This window comes from Coregonus lavaretus (genome assembly GCF_964263955.1).
Source record: "Coregonus lavaretus genome assembly, chromosome: 15".
In the NCBI taxonomy this organism is placed as follows: domain Eukaryota; kingdom Metazoa; phylum Chordata; class Actinopteri; order Salmoniformes; family Salmonidae; genus Coregonus; species Coregonus lavaretus.
Genome location: NC_140002.1, coordinates 10282869 through 10303356, shown reverse-complemented (window position 1 = coordinate 10303356; position 20488 = coordinate 10282869). Strand labels below are relative to the sequence as shown.

General features: G+C 42.7%; 1 protein-coding gene across 1 annotated transcript in view; it reads right to left on the bottom strand.

Moving 5' to 3' along the window:
• rasa4 (RAS p21 protein activator 4) overlaps positions 1-20488 on the bottom strand; it is a 91706-nt gene that overhangs the window by 50620 nt on the left and 20598 nt on the right. Inside the window, exons 2-4 of the mRNA XM_084178654.1 lie at positions 17641-17697; positions 12737-12850; positions 11535-11596 (exon numbers count right to left, since the gene is read on the bottom strand). Coding sequence (XP_084034780.1) covers positions 11535-11596; positions 12737-12850; positions 17641-17697 — 233 coding nt within the window. The remainder of the gene's footprint in view (positions 1-11534; positions 11597-12736; positions 12851-17640; positions 17698-20488) is intronic.

Sequence of the window (20488 nt, the reverse complement as noted above, 5' to 3'; positions counted from 1 at the left end):
GTGAACAGAAACGAGATTCGAGTTTCCATTTTGAGCACTGCATGAAAAGTAATGTCAGTAGTGTTAGAGTAGAAAAATACAACAGTAACACACTCTCTGAATAGTTCATATACTTTATGTGTCCCATATGGCACACTATTGCTATAGTGCACTACTTTCTACCAGAGCCATATGGGCCCTGGTCAAAAGTAGTGCACTATAAAGGGATTAGGATGCTATTTGGGACAGAACCCATGTGAAGGCCATTCTAAGGAAACATCTCCGTCCTGTCTGTGGTAGATGATATCTCCACAAACATGTACAATGAGGGAAACTGAACTAAAAACTAAATCATATCAAATATGGATGAGTACAAGTTGACTTGACTTAAAACATTTTAAAATCAAATTTATTTTATAAAGCCCTTTTTACATCAGCAGTTGTCACAAAGTGCTTTACAGATACCCACCGTAAAACCCCAAAGAGCAAGCAATGCAGAAGCACAGTGGCTAGGAAAAATTCCCAAAAAGGCAGAAACCTAGGAAGAAACCCAAGACGTTCAAACGCTCCTTACTCTAAGGAGCATAGGTACACAAATGTTCTCCACAGCATTCTGTTTAGGATTAGTATACACTTGACCAAACCTCTTTTAATGAATCAGACCTTGACAGAGGCCAGTGGGCATCAGTGAAAGGTCTCATCCATGAAAGTGTTCAAACAGTGACTGGCAAATACACAGACACACTAGGGGTTTCTAACCTTTCAAGCCTTGACCTGCCTGCTTCAAAAGGTGATTCTTTGTGCTCACAGTCCTCCCTCTCCCACCCCAGTCCTCCCTCTCCCACCCCAGTGTTCATCTCCTTTAATGTTTGGCCTACTGTTTAAACAGGGATGACCAATGAAGTCACAGTTCATCCCCTTTAATTTAAACCTTGGCCTCCCCTTTAAAACTGTTGTCTCTGACCAACCAGGCTAAGCCTTTGTTTCCAAAGCAACGCATTACAACGAGGAGACAAGAGGGTATGAATATGCTTGCCCGACTCTTGTTATGTATAAGGACTTCCCTTAATTAAAACAACGAGAACACAATAGACCCTGAAAAAGTGCTCCTTCTTGCCTTTGTGATTATGAGAAAGAGATGTTCTTGCACTGTTTGTAAATGATTACCAGTCCACAAAACTGTGAGATCCAATGACATATACAGGAGATGCAATATAAAGAAGCTAACGTTTATGTTGTCTTGTTGTAGTATACTGTACTGTGTGTTTGGTAATTTTTTAAAATCTTAACGTAGACTACACCAAACTGGTATATAATACAGAACAGCAGGCCTGTTTTAAGCATGCATGATGCCCTATGAATATTCTGTCTAAACAACATATATCATTCATATTACAGGAAGTAATAAAACATTATACCGGTTGGCTTGCTACCATGTGAATCATATCAGAGTCGATCAATCAGCTCGGAATTATCTAAAAGTATCTTTGGAATTTAAATTAGCTCCTACAGCTTACAAATACACAATGCTCCTTTGAGTTATTAGCCAAACATTCAGCAAGTTCCAGCCACCGAGACTAATGAGTGATCCCACCCTCATCTTTGTGAGCGCCAGAAAAATCGACAAACAGCAGGAAGTCACCATCATCCCTGCATGGGAGAAAATTGTGAGTAAGACTGACCCCCCCCCCCCCCCCCCCGACTAGCATCGGTGTCACGATAATGGACGTGTGACTCAGGCCCCCCACCCCCATGTCACTCTCGTCACAAAGCTCTGTAGTCACCCCTGTGTTTTGCCCAGTGAGTCAGCCTGCCAACACTAAGGTAAGCCAGCAGGTAGAGACGGTCAGACAAGCAATGGCTCAAAGCAGCTCTAGTGGGATAAGTGTTATTCTAACCATATGACCTTAAGTCACTGAGAAAAGCCCACTTGAATTTTATGGGCCGGTTTACCGGACACAGATTAAGCCCAGTCCTGGACTAAGAAGTTATTTCAATGGATATTGATCATGCTTTTTAGTCCAGGACCAGGACCAGGCCCAGGCTTGATTCTGTGTCCGGGAAACTGGCACATTAAATTCCAGTGGCTCAGAATAAATTAGACGAAAAACAAAAAGAAATGGAGAAACTTATTCAAGAAAGATCAAGTGTAATATATTATAAAAAATTAAGCTAACTGGATGGAATATGGCGGAAAATGCACCAAATTATTTTTTAATCTTCAACATAGAAATGCTACCAAAAATAATTTACTGAAACTAGTTACAAATGACGAAGCAAAGTACTTTAAGCTTATGTTTTCGTTTCAGTCGCCTCCATCTCCTCTAACTGAAGCTAATTGTAGGGATTTTTTTTCTATTGATAATGTAAAATTAACAGCCATACAGAAATACTCATGTGAAGGTGAAATTACAGAGGAGGAACTTATGGATGCAATTAAATAAATAAAGTCCGGGAAAACTCCAGGGTTGGATACCAGTCGAGGTATACCAAACCTTTTTTGATATACTCAGAGGACCGTTATTAGCATTTTTTAACCAGTCTTTGGTAAATGGTAGATTATCAGACACTCAAGAAGAAGGTCTGATTTAATTACTACTGGGAAATATAAAGATCCAGTCCATTAAAAAAATTGGAAGCCCCTTACACTTCAGTGTTGTGATGCAAAAATTCTAGCAAAATGTATAGCGCATAGAATTAAAAAAGGTATTGTCGGACATTATTAATTCTAATCAGACAGGTTTTTTACATGGACGATACATTGGAGATAATATACAGCAAGTACTGGAAACAGAACACTATGAAAAATCTGGGAAACCAGGCCTGCTATTCATAGCTGACTTTGAAAAGGCATTTTATAAAGTACGACTGGAGTTTATATATAAATGACTGGAGCATTTTGATTTTGGAGAATCTCTTATAAAATGGGTTAAAATCGTGTATAGTAACCCTAGGTGTGAAAGAGCACAGTTAGAAAGATATGGCATATAAACTCAGCAAAAAAAGAAACGTCCCTTTTTCAGGACCCTGTCTTTCAAAGATAATTTGTAGAAATCCAAGTAACTTCACAGATCTTTATTGTAAAAGGTTTAAACACTGTTTCCCATGCTTGTTCAATGAAAAATTGTAGGCCTGTTGTACGGCAGGTCCTCACCAAATGAACATGCACCTGTGGAACGGTCATTAAGACACTAACAACTTACAGACGGTAGGCAATTAAGGTCATAGTTATGAAAACCTAGGACACTAAATAGGCCTTTCTAATGACTCTGAAAAACACCAAAAGAAAGATGCTCAGGGTCCCTGCTCATCTGCGTGAACGTGCCTTAGGCATGCTGCAAGAAGGCATGAGGACTGCAGATGTAAATTGCAATGTCCGTACTGTGAGACGCCTAAGACAGCGCTACAGGGAGACAGGATGGACAGCTGATCGTCCTCGCAGTGGCAGACCACGTGTAACAACACCTGCACAGGATCGGTACATCCGAACATCACACCTGCGGGACAGGTACAGGATGGCAACAACTGCCCGAGTTACACCAGGAACGCACAATCCCTCCATCAGTGCTCAGACTGTCCGCAATAGGCTGATAGAGGCTGGGCTGTGGGCATGTAGGCCTGTTGTACGGCAGGTCCTCACCAGACATCACCGGCAACAACGTCGCCTATGGGCACAAACCCACCGTTACTGGACCAGACAGGACTGGCAAAAAGTGCTCTTCACTGACGAGTCACGGTTTTGTCTCACTAGGGGTGATGGTTGGATTCGCGTTTATTGTCGAAGGAATGAGCGTTACACCGAGGCCTGTACTCTGGAGCGGGATCGATTTGGAGGTGGAGGGTCTGTCATGGTCTGGGGCGGTGTGTCACAGCATCGGACTGAGCTTGTTGTCATTGCAGGCAATCTCAACGCTGTGCGTTACAGGGAAGACATCCTCCTCCCTCATGTGGTACCCTTCCTGCAGGCTCATACTGACATGACCCTCCAGCATGACAATACCACCAGCCATACTGCTCATTCTGTGTGTGATTTCCTGCAAGACAGGAATGTCAGTGTTCTGCCATGGCCAGCGAAGAGCCCGGATCTCAATCCCATTGAGCACGTCTGGGACCTGTTGGATCGGAGGGTGAGGGCTAGGGCCATTCCCCCAGAAATGTCCAGGAACTTGCAGGTGCCTTGGTGGAAGAGTGGGGTAACATCTCACAGCAAGAACTGGCAAATCTGGTGCAGTCCATGAGGAGGAGATGCACTGCAGTACTTAATGCAGCTGGTGGCCACACCAGATACTGACCCCCCTTTGTTCAGGGACACATTATTCAATTTCTGTTAGTCACATGTCTGTGGAACTTGTTCAGTTTATGTCTCAGTTGTTGAATGTTGTTATGTTCATACACATTTTTACACATGTTAAGTTTGCTGAAAATAAACACAGTTGACATTGAAAGGACATTTGTTTTTTGTTGAGTTTAGTATGTATAAGCTGGAAGTAGAGGCCTAAGCGTTGTTGTTCACTAGTTTACTCCAATTAGGGGAGGGGTGGTGGGGTTGGAAAGTAATAAAGGGAAATATATATTTTTAAAGGATATGTATGTACAGTTGAAATCGGAAGTTTACATACACCTTTTTCACAATTCCTGACATTTAATCCTAGTAAAAATTCCCTGTCTTAGGTCCGTTAGGATCACCACTTTATTTTAAGAATGTGAAATGTCAGAATAATAGTAGAGATAATTATTCATTTCAGCTTTTATTTCTTTCATCACATTCCCAGTGGGTCAGAAGTTTACATACACTCAATTAGTATTTGGTAGCATTGCCTTTAAATTGTTTATCTTGGGTCAAATGTTTCGGGTAGCCTTCCACTCAATCATCAATTTGCAGACGACACAACAGTAGTAGGCTTGATTACCAACAATGACGACACCGCCTACAGGGAGGTGGTGCGGGCTCTGGGAGTGTGGTGCCAGGAAAATAACCTCTCACTCAATGTCAACAAAACAAAGGAGATGATCGTGGACTTCAGGAAACAGCAGAGGGTGCACCCCCCTTTCCACATCGATGGGACCGCAGTGGAGAAGGTGGAAAGCTTCAAGTTCCTTGGCGTACACATCACTGACAAACTGAAATGGTCCACCCACGCAGACAGTGTGGTGAAGAAGGCACAACAGAGCCTCTTCAACCTCAGGAGGCTGAAGAAATATGGCTTGGCACCTAAAACTCTCACAAACTTTTACAGATGCACAATTGAGAGCATCCTGTCGTGCTGTATCACCGCCTGGTACGGCAACTGCCCTGCCCGCAACCTCAGGGCTCTCCAGAGGGTGGTGCAGTCTGCCGAACGCATTACCAGGGGCAAACTACCCGCCCTCCAAGACACCTACAGCACCAGATGTCACAGGTAGGCCAAAAAAGATCATCAAGGACATCAACCACCCGAACCACTGCCTGTTCACCCCGCTATCATCCAGAAGGCGAGGTCAGTACAGGTGCATCAAAGCTGGGACCGAGAGAATGAAAAACAGCTTCTATCTCAAGGCCATCAGACTGTTAAATAGCCATCACTAGCACATTAGAGGCTGCTGCTGCCTATTGAAATCACTGGCCACTTTAAGAAATGGAACACTAGTCACTTTAATAATGTTTACATATCTTTCACTACTCATCTCATATGTATATACTGTATTCTATTCTATAATATTCTACTGTATCTTAGTCCATGCCTCTCTGTCATTGCTTGTCATATATGTATATATTGTATTGGGTATATGTTGTGAAATTGTTAGATATTACTTGTTAGATATTAATGCACTGTCGGTGCATTTCGCTACACCTGCAATAACATCTGCTAAACACGTGTATGCGACAAATAAAATTTGATTTGATAAGTTGGGTGATTTTTGGCCCATTCCTCCTGACAGAGGTGGTGTAACTGAGTCAGGTTTGTAGGCCTCCTTGCTCGCACATGCTTTTTCAGTTCTGCCCACAAATATTCTATAAGATTGAGGTCAGGGCTTTGTGATGGCCACTCCAATACCTTGACTTTGTTGTCCTTAAGCCATTTTGCCACAACTTTGGCAGTATGCTTGGGGTCATTGTCCATTTGGAAGACCCATTTGCGACCAAGCTTTAAATTCCTGACTGATGTCTTGAGATGTTGCTTCAATATATCCACATAATTTTCCTTCCTCATGATGCCATCTATTTTGTGAAGTACACCAGTTCCTCCTGCAGCAAAGCACCTCCACAGCATGATGCTGCCACACCTGTGCTTCACGGTTGGGATGGTGTTCTTCAGCTTGCAAGCACCCTCTTTTTCCTCCAAACATAACGATGGTCATTATGGCCAAACAGTTATATTTTTGTTTCATCAGACCAGAGGACATTTCTCCAAAAAGTAAAATCTTTGTCCCCATGTGCAGTTGCAAACCGTAGTCTGGCTTTTTATGGCGGTTTTGGAGCAGTGGCTTCTTCCTTGCTGAGAGGCCTTTCAGGTTATGTCGATATACATTGAGGGAAAAAAGTATTTGATCCCTTGCTGATTTTGTACATGTCAAAAATGTTATAAATTGATTTGCATTTTAATGAGGGAAATAAGTATTTGACCCCTCTGCAAAACATGACTTAGTACTTGGTGGCAAAACCCTTGTTGGCAATCACAGAGGTCAGACGTTTCTTGTAGTTGGCCACCAGGTTTGCACACATCTCAGGAGGGATTTTGTCCCACTCCTCTTTGCAGATCTTCTCCAAGTCATTAAAGTTTAGAGGCTGACGTTTGGCAACTCGAACCTTCAGCTCCCTCCACAGATTTTTTATGGGATTAAGGTCTGGAGACTGGCTAGGCCACTCCAGGACCTTAATGTGCTTCTTCTTGAGCCACTCCTTTGTTGCCTTGGCCATGTGTTTTGGGTCATTGTCATGCTGGAATACCCATCCACGACCCATTTTCAATGCCCTGGCTGAGGGAAGGATTTGATGGTACATGGCCCTGTCCGTCATCCCTTTGATGCGGTGAAGTTGTCCTGTCCCCTTAGCAGAAAAACACCCCCAAAGCATAATGTTTCCACCTCCATGTTTGACGGTGGGGATGGTGTTCTTGGGGTCATAGGCAGTGTTCCTCCTCCTCCAAACACGGCGAGTTGAGTTGATGCCAAAGAGCTCCATTTTGGTCTCATCTGACCACAACACTTTCACCCAGTTCTCCTCTGAATCATTCAGATGTTCATTGGCAAACTTCAGACGGCCCTGTATATGTGCTTTCTTGAGCAGGGGGACCTTGCGGGCGCTGCAGGATTTCAGTCCTTCACGGCGTAATATGTTACCAATTGTTTTCTTGGTGACTATGGTCCCAGCTGCCTTGAGATCATTGACAAGATCCTCCCGTGTAGTTCTGGGCTGATTCTTCACCGTTCTCATGATCATTGCAACTCCACGAGGTGAGATCTTGCATGGAGCCCCAGGCCGAGGGAGATTGACAGTTATTTTGTGTTTCTTCCATTTGAGAAATAATCGCACCAACTGTTGTCACCTTCTCACCAAGCTGCTTGGCGATGGTCTTGTAGCCCATTCCAGCCTTGTGTCGGTCTTTAATCTTGTCCCTGACATCCTTGGAGAGCTCTTTGGTCTTGGCCATGGTGTAGAGTTTGGAATCTGATTGATTGATTGATTGCTTCTGTGGACAGGTGTCTTTTATACAGGTAACAAGCTGAGATTAGGAGCACTCCCTTTAAGAGTGTGCTCCTAATCTCAGCTCGTTACCTGTATGAAAGACACCTGGGAGCCAGAAATCTTTCTGATTGAGAGGGGGTCAAATACTTATTTCCCTCATTAAAATGCTAATCAATTTATAACATTTTTGACATGCGTTTTTCTGGATTTTTTTGTTGTTTTTCTGTCTCTCACTGTTCAAATAAACCTATCATTAAAATTATAGACTGATAATTTCTTTGTCAGTGGGCAAATGTACAAAATCAGCAGGGGATCAAATACTTTTTTCCCCTCACTGTATATATATACAGTGGGGAAAAAAAGTATTTAGTCAGCCACCAATTGTGCAAGTTATCCCACTTAAAAATATGAGAGAGGCCTGTAATTTTCATCATAGGTACACGTCAACTATGACAGACAAAATGAGAAAAAAAATTCCAGAAAATCACATTGTAGGATTTTTAATGAATTTATTTCAAAATTATGGTGGAAAATAAGTATTTGGTCAATAACAAAAGTTTCTCAATACTTTGTTATATACCCTTTGTTGGCAATGACACAGGTCAAAGGTTTTCTGTAAGTCTTCACAAGGTTTTCACACACTGTTGCTGGTATTTTGGCCCATTCCTCCATGCAGATCTCCTCTAGAGCAGTGATGTTTTGGGGCTGTCGCTGGGCAACACGGACTTTCAACTCCCTCCAAAGATTTTCTATGGGGTTGAGATCTGGAGACTGGCTAGGCCACTCCAGGACCTTGAAATGCTTCTTACGAAGCCACTCCTTCGTTGCCCGGGCGGTGTGTTTGGGATCATTGTCATGCTGAAAGACCCAGCCACGTTTCATCTTCAATGCCCTTGCTGATGGAAGGAGGTTTTCACTCAAAATCTCACGATACATGGCCCCATTCATTCTTTCCTTTACACGGATCAGTCGTCCTGGTCCCTTTGCAGAAAAACAGCCCCAAAGCATGATGTTTCCACCCCCATGCTTCACAGTAGGTATGGTGTTCTTTGGATGCAACTCAGCATTCTTTGTCCTCCAAACACGACGAGTTGAGTTTTTACCAAAAAGTTATATTTTGGTTTCATCTGACCATATGACATTCTCCCAATCCTCTTCTGGATCATCCAAATGCACTCTAGCAAACTTCAGACGGGCCTGGACATGTACTGGCTTAAGCAGGGGGACACGTCTGGCACTGCAGGATTTGAGTCCCTGTCGGCGTAGTGTGTTACTGATGGTAGGCTTTGTTACTTTGGTCCCAGCTCTCTGCAGGTCATTCACTAGGTCCCGCCGTGTGGTTCTGGGATTTTTGCTCACCGTTCTTGTGATCATTTTGACCCCACGGGGTGAGATCTTGCGTGGAGCCCCAGATCGAGGGAGATTATCAGTGGTCTTGTATGTCTTCCATTTCCTAATAATTGCTCCCACAGTTGATTTCTTCAAACCAAGCTGCTTACCTATTGCAGATTCAGTCTTCCCAGCCTGGTGCAGGTCTACAATTTTGTTTCTGGTGTCCTTTGACAGCTCTTTGGTCTTGGCCATAGTGGAGTTTGGAGTGTGACTGTTTGAGGTTGTGGACAGGTGTCCTTTATACTGATAACAAGTTCAAACAGGTGCCATTAATACAGGTAACGAGTGGAGGACAGAGGAGCCTCTTAAAGAAGAAGTTACAGGTCTGTGAGAGCCAGAAATCTTGCTTGTTTGTAGGTGACCAAATACTTATTTTCCACCATAATTTGCAAATAAATTCATTAAAAATCCTACAATATGATTTTCTGGATTTTTTTTTCTCAATTTGTCTGTCATAGTTGACGTGTACCTATGATGAAAATTACAGGCCTCTCTCATCTTTTTAAGTGGGAATACATGCACAATTGGTGGCTGACTAAATACTTTTTTTCCCCACTGTATATATACACACATACTACCATTGAAAAGTTTGGGGTCACTTAGGAATGTCCTTGTTTTCGAAAGAAAAGCAATTTTTTTGTCCATTAAAATAACATCAAATTGATCAGAAATACAGTGTAGTCATTGTTAATAGATTAGAGTGTCTAGTTTGAGAAACAGACGCCTCACAGGTCCTCAACTGGCAGCTTCATTAAATAGTACCCGCAAAACACCAGTCTCAACGTCAACAGTGAAGAGGTGACTCCGGGATGCTGACCTTCTAGGCAGAGTTGCAAAGAAAAAGCCATATCTCACTGGCCAATAAAAATAAAATATTAAGATGGGCAAAAGAACACAGACACAGGACTTTTTCTTTGCAACTCTGCCTAGGTCAGCATCCCGGAGTCGCCTCTTCACTGTTGACGTTGAGACTGGTGTTTTGCGGGTACTATTTAATGAAGCTGCCAGTTGAGGACCCGTGAGGCGTCTGTTTCTCAAACTAGATACTAATGTATTTGTCCTCTTACTCAGTTGTGCACCGGGCCTCCCAGTTTGCGCTGTTCTGTGAAGGGAGTAGTACACAGCGTTGTACGAGATCTTCAGTTTCTTGGCAATTTCTCGCATGGAATAGCCTTCATTTCTCAGAACAAGAATAGACTGATGAGTTTCAGAAGAAAGGTCTTTGTTTCTGGCCATTTTGATCCTGTAATCGAACCCACAATTGCTGATGCTCCAGATCCTCAACTAGTCTCACGAAGGCCAGTTTTATTGCTTCTTTAATCAGCACAACAGTTTTCAGCTGTGCTAACATAATTGCAAAAGGGTTTTCTAATGATCAATTAGCCTTTTAAAATGATAAACTTGGATTAGCAAACACAACGTGCCATTGGAACACAGGACTGATGGTTGCTGATAATGGGCCTCGGTACGCCTATGAAAATATTCCATTAAAAATCAGCAATTTCCAGCTACAATAGCCATTTACAACATTAACAATGTCTACACTGTATTTCTGATCAATTTGATGTTATTTTAATGGACAAAAAAATCGGTTTTCTTTCGAAAACAAGGAAATTTCTACGTGACCCCAAACTTTTGAACGGTAGTACATATATATATATATATATATATATATATATATATATATATATATATATATATATATATATATATATATATATATATATATATATATATATATATATATATATATATATATATATATATATGCGAGAGAGAAAAAAACATATGGGGGATTTTTAACAAAAATGAAAATAAATATATATAAAAAAACATACAAATACACTAATTGAAAATAAAATGATTTTAAAAAAACAACATTTTATACAAAAAATAATAATAAAAAAGATTACCAGTGGGCCTTTTCTAAGTGCAAACCCAGACTTATGAACCGAGTGAGTAAGACTTTGTTTAAAGACCTCATTCAAGGCCTGTCCATTTGTGAACCAATCATGTGATTGTCATGTGTCCGTTATTTAGACCAAAAGTATGCTCTAGGGCTACGTGATGACTCACCACACCAGCGTCATGGCAACAGTAGAATGCAGGGATCCTTGAATCAATAGTCCAGATACTGACTAAGCTCACAAGATGACATGAACTCATCTGAGCCCTCTTACTCTTACAGGGTAGAGGGAATTCCTTTACTGGAGGGACGTGGTGAGACATAGGCCAACAACATGGGCCCATTTGATCCGACAACACGCTAAGATCTGAGCTATGGTTAGCTAGCTGCCTCTTACTCCCGTCTCCTCTCTCGGTCGTCATTTCTGAGAACACGGAAGTTGCTAAAACTCAAAGTAAGAAATTGGTCAGGGTTAGGGTGAAGGCAAGTGCACATGGTTAAATCGTTTTACATGTTTTGGGCAAAGAAACACAGCTTGTATTTTGCCTCAGACTGTGATTTGAGGAAAACACTGCCGAAGGGAGGTCTCACCTTGTGGTTTGGCAGCCAAGGCTTCCTTAGTGATGGATACCTTCCCGATGACGTCATCACGGCTGGAACGACACAAGGGCAACAGGTTAGGTAGATTCCACTGAACTTGCTCTTCAAATTTGTACCACTGTGTCAATAATGAACATTTTTAAGAGTCTGCAGTGTGTATGTTTACCACAATGCAGGCTAGCAGTCACAGGTTTTTCTTGCATAATACTGTAGTTTTAGTATCTTCTCATGTCCAAAGGTATTATGATGGGTTGTCCTCAACAGAATGAGCCTGTTTGTCCATTATTAAGAAAATTTGCTGCAGAACACGCACCTGAATGCACTCATGACTCCTTTCTATGCGCACCAAAATTACAATCGGGTTCTCTGAATTGCCTTATGAAAGCCTAACACTGTAAGATCATATTTTAAAACTTAGCTAGTCATGTTGGCAATAGAACAAGTTTTCAGATGATGCCCACTTGACCCAGATTGCAATTTATAATGGGCTGTTTTTGGATTGCATAAACAACAGTAATTGTGTGATGGCAGGGATGCAGGGTTGTGTTCCAAACAAAACAACTACAAGTGTGCTTGCCTTAGTTCCTCAATGGCACAGCAAGCAGAGCTCTTTGAATCATAAAAGTGTATTGAAATTACTTTGGAGAGGTGTGTGGCCACTTGGAGACACCAGTTAGTCCTCTCACTCAAACCCTTGTCATTTTTTTGTCTTATGTTGCATCTACCCCACATTTTCCAGGAATATTCTTATCACGTTACCCAATGTATCCAGAGTATTTTCAGACTTCGTTATTAACAAATGTAGCGATAAGCATAGTAAAAATCTACAGTGTAATGTTTGGATTCAGTCTTGTGTCCTCAACTTTGGTCTAATAATTTTCCCATAATCTCAAAACTGTTCTCTTTCAATTGCCACCATGCTTATGCATTTTCATATTTCTTCTGCAAGAAACATTTCAATTTAACCCTATCCATATAGGCCAATTCCCATGAGTGTAAGGGGTTAATGTACTGTAAAGCTTTGAATAGAATTTTAAAAAGGACCTAAATATATTTGAATAGGGTCCATAATGGATATAAACAATATCAAAATATGAAAATTAAAGTACAGTCCTGCAATTGTGTAGTAAAAGCCTTATGGGTGGCAATGATATAAAAGCTGACTTTGAGAAAAGAGGCAACCTCCTCATTACCTGAGTGAGTCCTCATCCAGTACATGGAAGGAGATGGTATGGAAGGACGGGGGCAGGTGAACGTTATACTCCTCCCCCCAGAAGGGAGAGAGCGTCTTCCATATCGTAGCCGTCCTGGGAGAGAGAGATAAGGTCATACTAATATCAACATTGTAAAGGCATATTGAGATAAGGTCATAAGACAACACCATAAAGGCATATTAATAACGTGATGCATGCATAAATAATACACAATAATCTATACCAGTCCCCATATTGATCTAGTAGCACATCGGAGTCATTCAGGAGCCCTGAATTTGAGTAATGATATGTGTTTTCCAATGAAAGAGATGTATCTTAGTTTGCGTCATTGACCCAACACAATAAACCTTGATTGTTTGTTGCTAATAGGTATCCCTCAAATAATTTGACTGTCATACATTCTGCTGGCTAGCCAAGGATTTATATTCCTGCTAAATGTCTTAAAAACAACAGGACCATCCAACGCTAAGAATGGCTGAGGTATTTATTTATTTACAAAAGAAAAGGCATTACATATATCTTTAAAGTAACTATCCAGTGTTTCCAGATATCTATGAAATATGACCTATAATGAATTACAATATGAGTGAAATAGTTTTCCTCCCCAAAAATTGTAATTAAGAATGTTAAAATCAGCTTTTATGTTTTGGAATGGTGTGGACGTACCCCAACAGAATGGTGTGGGTATATACCGGTTATTACAAATATGAATGCGAGTATAACACTGATTGGCTAGCTCAACCAATGAGCCAACATGACATCATGTTCTATGAGGAAATAGAAAGCATTTTTGAAACGGCCAGTTTGAGATACAAGTTTGAGGTGGGGTCATAGAGAATGATAGAGAAAGCATCCCTATATCGTTCCCATTAATGGCGTCTGTGAGCGAACGGGCAGCGCGATTGAGGCCATCTCCATTTTGAAGTAGTCAATTTTAAATATTCTACTACTTCTTAAATGAGCTGGCAAAAAAACTGAAAGGGTACATACTGCCACCTGTAGTGTGTTGTTTGAACACTGCTACTGCTCTCTCCTCGTCTGACCATGTGTTCTCGCATACCCCGAGAGCATCTGATCAGCGGGATGGTGGCACAGGAATCCTCATCTCTCCCAAGTGGACATTCTCTCTTTTTCCCCTGACCCATCTGTCTATCTCCTCATTTGAATTCCATGCTGTCACAGCCACTAGCCCATTCAAGCTTAACATCCTTGTCATTTATCGCCCTCCAGGTTCCCTTGGAGAGTTCATCAATGAGCTTGACGCCTTGATAAGTTCCTTTCCTGAGGATGGCTCACCCCTCACAGTTCTGGGTGACTTCAACCTCCCTACGTCTACATTTGACTCATTTCTCTCTGCCTCCTCCTTTCCACTCCTCTCCTCATTTGACCTCACCCTCTCACCATCCCCCCCTACTCACAAGGCAGGCAATACGCTTGACCTCATCTTTACTAGATGCTGTTCTTCTACTAATCTCACTGCAACTCCCCTCCATGTCTCCGACCACTACTTTGTATCCTTTTCTCTCTCGCTCTCCTCCAACACTACTCACTCTGCCCCTACTCAGATGGTAATGCGCCGTCGCAACCTTCGCTCTCTCTCTCCCGCTACTCTCTCCTCTTCCATCCTATCATCTCTTCCCTCTGCTCAATCCTTCTCCCTCCAATCTCCTGATTCTGCCTCCTCAACCCTCCTCTCCTCCCCTTCTGCATATTTTGACTCTCTATGTCCCCTATCCTCCCGGCCGGCTCGGTCCTCCCCTCCTGCTCCGTGGCTTGACAACTCATTGCGAGCTCACAGAACAGGGCTCCGGGCAGCCGAGCGGAAATGGAGGAAAACTAGACTCCCTGCGGACCTGGCATCTTTTCACTCCCTCCTCTCTACATTTTCTTCATCTGTTTCTGCTGCTAAAGCCACTTTCTACCACTCTAAATTCCAAGCATCTGCCTCTAACCCTAGGAAGCTCTTTGCCACCTTCTCCTCCCTGCTGAATCCTCCTCCCCCTCCTCCCTCTCTGTGGATGACTTCATCAACCATTTTGAAAAGAAGGTTGACGACATCCGATCCTCGTTTGTTAAGTCAAATGACACTGCTGGTCCTGCTCACACTGCCCTACCCTATGCTTTGACTTCTTTCTCCCCTCTCTCTCCAGATGAAATCTTGCGACTTGTGACGGCCAGCCGCCCAACAACCTTCCCGCTTGACCCTATCCCCTCCTCTCTTCTCCAGACCATCTCCAGTGACCTTCTCCCTTACCTCACCTCGCTCATCAACTCATCCTTGACCGCTGGCTATGTCTCTTCCGTCTTCAAGAGAGCGAGAGTTGCACCCCTTCTCAAAAAACCAACACTCGATCCCTCTGATGTCAACAACTACAGACCAGTATCCCTTCTTTCTTTTCTCTCCAAAACTCTTGAGCGTGCCGTCTTTAGCCAACTCTTTTGCTATCTCTCTCAGAATGACCTTCTTGATCCAAACCAGTCAGGTTTCAAGACTGGTCATTCAACTGAGACTGCTCTTCTCTGTGTCACGGAGGCTCTCCGCACTGCTAAAGCTAACTCTCTCTCCTCTGCTCTTGTCCTTCTAGACCTGTCTGCTGCCTTTGATACTGTGTACCATCAGATCCTCCTCTCCACCCTCTCCGAGTTGGGCATCTCCGGCGCGGCTCACTCTTGGATTGCGTCCTACCTGACCGGTCGCTCCTACCAAGTGGCGTGGCGAGAATCTGTCTCCGCACCATGTGCTCTCACCACTGGTGTCCCCCAGTGCTCAGTTCTAGGCCCTCTCCTATTCTCGCTATACACCAAGTCACTTGGCTCTGTCATATCCTCACATGGCCTCTCCTATCATTGCTACGCAGATGACACACAACTAATCTTCTCCTTTCCCCCTTCTGATAACCAGGTGGCGAATCGCATCTCTGCATGTCTGGCAGACATATCAGTGTGGATGACGGATCACCACCTCAAGCTGAACCTCGGCAAGACGGAGCTGCTCTTCCTCCCGGGGAAGGACTGCCCATTCCATGATCTCGCCATCACGGTTGACAACTCCGTTGTGTCCTCCTCCCAGAGTGCGAAGAGCCTTGGCGTGAACCTGGACAACACCCTGTCGTTCTCCGCTAACATCAAGGCGGTGACCCGATCCTGTAGGTTCATGCTCTACAACATTCTGAGAGTACGACCCTGCCTTACACAGGAAGCGGCACATGTCCTAATCCAGGCACTTGTCATCTCCCGTCTGGATTACTGCAACTCGCTGTTGACTGGGCTCCCTGCCTGTGCCATTAAACCCCTACAACTCATCCAGAATGCCGCAGCCCGTCTGGTGTTCAACCTTCCCAAGTTCTCTCACCTCACCCCGCTCCTCCGCACACTCCACTGGCTTCCAGTTGAAGCTCGCATCTGCTACAAGACCATGGTGGTTGCCTATGGAGCTGTGAGGGGAACGGCACCTCCGTACCTTCAGGCTCTGATCAGTCCCTATACCCTAACGAGGGCATTGCGTTCATCCACCTCTGGCCTGCTGGCCCCCCTACCTCTGCGGAAGCACAGTTCCCGCTCAGCCCAGTCAAAACTGTTCGCTGCTCTGGCACCCCAATGGTGGAACAAGCTCCCTCACAACGCCAGGACAGCGGAGTCACTCACCACCTTCCGGAGACACTTGAAACCCCACCTCTTTAAGGAATACCTGGGATAGGATAAAGTAATCCTTCTACCCCCCCTTACCCCCCCCCCAAAAAAAAAAAACGTATTGTAAAGTGATTATCCCACTGGCTATAAGGTGAATGCACCAATTTGTAAGTCGCTCTGGATAAGAGCGTCTGCTAAATGACGTAAATGTAAATGTAAGGTTGCCTATTTACTGACACCTGCAGTTATGGAATATTTTCTCACGAGTATAGTTCATTGGCTGATCCTCCTGATGACCCGGATGGAATCACATGATCCTTCCTTAACCCATAGGAAGTCCCACCCAGTTGACTTCTTCAAAATGGTGAAAGTGCTCAATGGTGCTGCCCATGTTAAAACAGGCTTTTGGCCACTACATGCCTCGATCATTCTCTATGGGTAGGGTTTCTGAAGTATTTTTTCTCCAATTTATGCTTTGGCCACAAATACGAGTATAGGACAAGTCAACAACATTTGGGTATGAGTAAACAAAATATGAACTTTTTAACTCTTCTAAGTAATTCCCCTATCACCACTCCACATCCCACTGAATCTCACTAATTACACTATGGAGAGACAGCGGGCTCAAATTCCACAATTAAGGGTTTTACTAGCGACAGAGAGCATGTAGCCATTGACTTCAGCTTTTTACAGTCAGCTCCCATTCAGCAAGCCAGGCGAGAGGTCACACAGTTAAACATTAACAAGTAAAGCTGGCCTTCCCTTACTCTACTGTTCCGTCTACAGCAGATTGTCAGGCTGAGGCGACCAACAGACTTTACCAGCAGATTGCTCATAACAACAAACGCTTGGTTAAAGATAATGGCTGAATTGTCCTAATCCTTTTGGATAACACAGTCCTAAATTAAAAGGCGTTTCTATTCTATGCAGATAAACCTCAGCTAAAAATGCTTTTTGTCCATCACAATTGCCAAACAAGACATTGTAATTCTAGATATAATACGTTGATTAAAACACACTCTTGGCTTTCATCAAAACACACCCAGGTGGATCAGCATATAAAGCTTTAGCCAGCTGAGATTTGCCGAACTAATTGAAAGTAAGTGGCGCTCTATGGAAATTATGATCTAATTAATCATCTGTAAAATGTATGATAATCGCCGAAGCGCAAACAAAGCAGGGCGGCAGAGAGGATCTTCAGCCGGCTTAATGGGTCTGCCAGAGACAGGAAACACACACACACACATACATACCTAATGATGGCCTCATTGTCAATCCTCACGATGCAATATGGATCACTGCTTCCAGTTCTGCAATGGAAATCAGAGAGAGCATAACAAACACATTCACTGATGAAACTCAGAGGAGAAGATGACAGTCACACGGTAAGTCATACCTACATAAAGACTTCATAAAACATTATTACTATCCCAAAACGCATTCATAAGCAGTACTAATACTTATGCCAACAACCGCATGTTGAAATTTCCATTATGACACGTACGCTCACTCATATTCATTACCTATGTCAGTAATGTCACTTATAATGCGGACATAAGATTTGATGACATGCTCATGTACTGCTTATGTGTGTTATGAGTAATGAATGTATTATGACATCCTTATGTAGGTACCCTTCAAATAAAGTGTTGCCCAAATGTCCATAGACACTCAATAGTGTGCCCGAGGCAGAGGCTACATAGAATTATTCATTTCTAAAATTATAAATAAAATAACATTACGGATGGATGGATGGGTAAACCTAGTTGTACTGATGCTAAGTTCTACAACCACAAGGTGTGAGGAAATATTAAACAAAGGATTGAGCCAGCATAGAAACATTTAACATGCTTTCTTATCATTGTGGTACAAACTCAGCCTCTGGGTGTGTGTGTGCGTGCACGCTTGTGTGTACACGTCCATGTCCTTTGGTGTAAGTCAAAGTCTATGGCGAAAGGGCACCCGATGCGTAGTCTAGCCTTTGCAGCTTCCCAGTTCAAAAGAGCCATCCTGGGTACCGGCAGACATCACAACCGGTCCGGGTCCGCTGCTGGCCTTTAAAGCCTCAGGCTGCTTCCCAAATCAAATCAAAGTTTATTGGTTGCGTACACAGTTTAGCAGATGTTATAGCAGGTACAGCGAAATGCTTGTGTTACTAGCTCCTGACAGTGCAGTAAAAAATGTCAAACAAAATAATTATTCAATAATAGAAGCAAGAAATCACAAATGTCAGGACGAATGCAGTAAAGAATCCAAATAAACACTATCAGTAATCGAAATGCAATCTATGCGTATATACAGTGGCTTCAGAAAGTATTCACCCCCCTTGACTTTGTCCACATTTTGTTGTGTTACAGCCTGAATTTAAAATTGATTAAATTGAGATTGTGTCATTAGCCTACACACAATGTCAAAGTGAAAATTGTTACGAATTAATACAAAATGAAAAGGTGAAATGTCTTGAGTCAATAAGTATTCAACCCTTTTATTATGGCAAGCCTAACTAAATACAGGAGTAAAGATTAGCTTAACAAGTCACATAATAAGTTGAATTGACTGCATGGACAATAGTAGTGTTTAACATTATTTTTGAATGACTACCTCATCTATGTACCCCACACATACAATTATCTGTAAGGTCCCTCAGTCGAGCAGTGAATTTCAAACACAGATTCAACCACAAAGACCAGGGAGGTTTCCCAATGCCTCGCAAAGAAGGTCACCTATTGGTAAAAATAAAAAAGCAGACACTGAATATCCCTTGAGCATAGTGAAGTTATTAATTACACTTTGGATGGTGTATCAATACACCCAGTCACTACAAAGATACAGGCATCCTTCCTAACTCAGTTGCCAGAGAGGAAGGAAACCACTTAGGGGTTTCACCATGAGGCCAATGGTGACTTTAAAACAGTTAGAGTTAATGGCTGCGATAGGAGAAAACTGAGGATGGATCAACGACATTGTAGTTACTCTACAATACTAACCTAAACGAGAGTGAAAAGAAGGAAACCTTTACAGAATACAAATATTTCAAAACATGCATCTTGTTTGAATTAAGGCACTAAAGTAAAACCGATAAAAATGTTGCAAAGAAATTAACTTTATGTAATGAACACAAAGCGTTATGTTTGGGGCAAATCCAACACAACACATTACTGAGTACCAATCCTCATATTTTCATATTTTCAAGCAAGCAAGGGACTAATGGCGCCGGAGAAGATGGCTGCCGTTTTACAGCCCTCTAACCAATTGTACTATTATGTGTTTTTTCGCGTTATTTGTAATTTATTCTGTACATAATGTTTCTGCCATCGTCTCTTATAAGCAAAAAGAGCTTCTGGATATCAGGACAGTGATTACTCACCTCGTATTGGACGAAGATTTTTCTTCAACGAGTCGGACGTGAAGGATATCCTACAGACACCCGACAAGGCCCAAATCCCCGTCATTCGCAGGAGAAAGAGACGGAGATATATATATATATATATTGTTTTTTTTTTTTAAGTCATTTAGCAGACGCTCTTATCCAGAGCGACTTACAGGAGCAATTAGAGTTAAGTGCCTTGCTCAAGGGCACATCGACAAATTTTTCACCTAGTCGGCTAGGGGATTAGAACCAGCGACCTTTCGGTTACTGGCACAACGCTCTTAAACACTAAGCTACCTGCAGCTCTGCAGATATCGTGGACGTAGGTCGGGGTGCCTCGTAAGGATCCGACGGCGAGCGAGTAAACTGCCTCTTCCATCAATCCTATTAGCCAATCTTCAATCATTGGAAAATAAATTAGATGACCTAAGATTACGCTTATCCTACGAACAGGACATTAAAAACTGTAATATCTTATGTTTCACTGAGTCGTGGCTGAACGAAGACATGGACAACATACAGCTAGCGGGCTATACGCTACATCGGCAGAATAGAACGGCTGACTCCGGTAAGACAAGGGGTGGCGGTCTGTGTATATTTGTAAACAACAGCTGGTGCACTAAATCAAATACTAAGGAAGTCTCGAGGTTTTGCTCGCCTGAGGTAGAGTATTATGATAAGCTGTAGACCACACTATTTACCAAGAGAGTTTTCATCTATATTTTTCATAG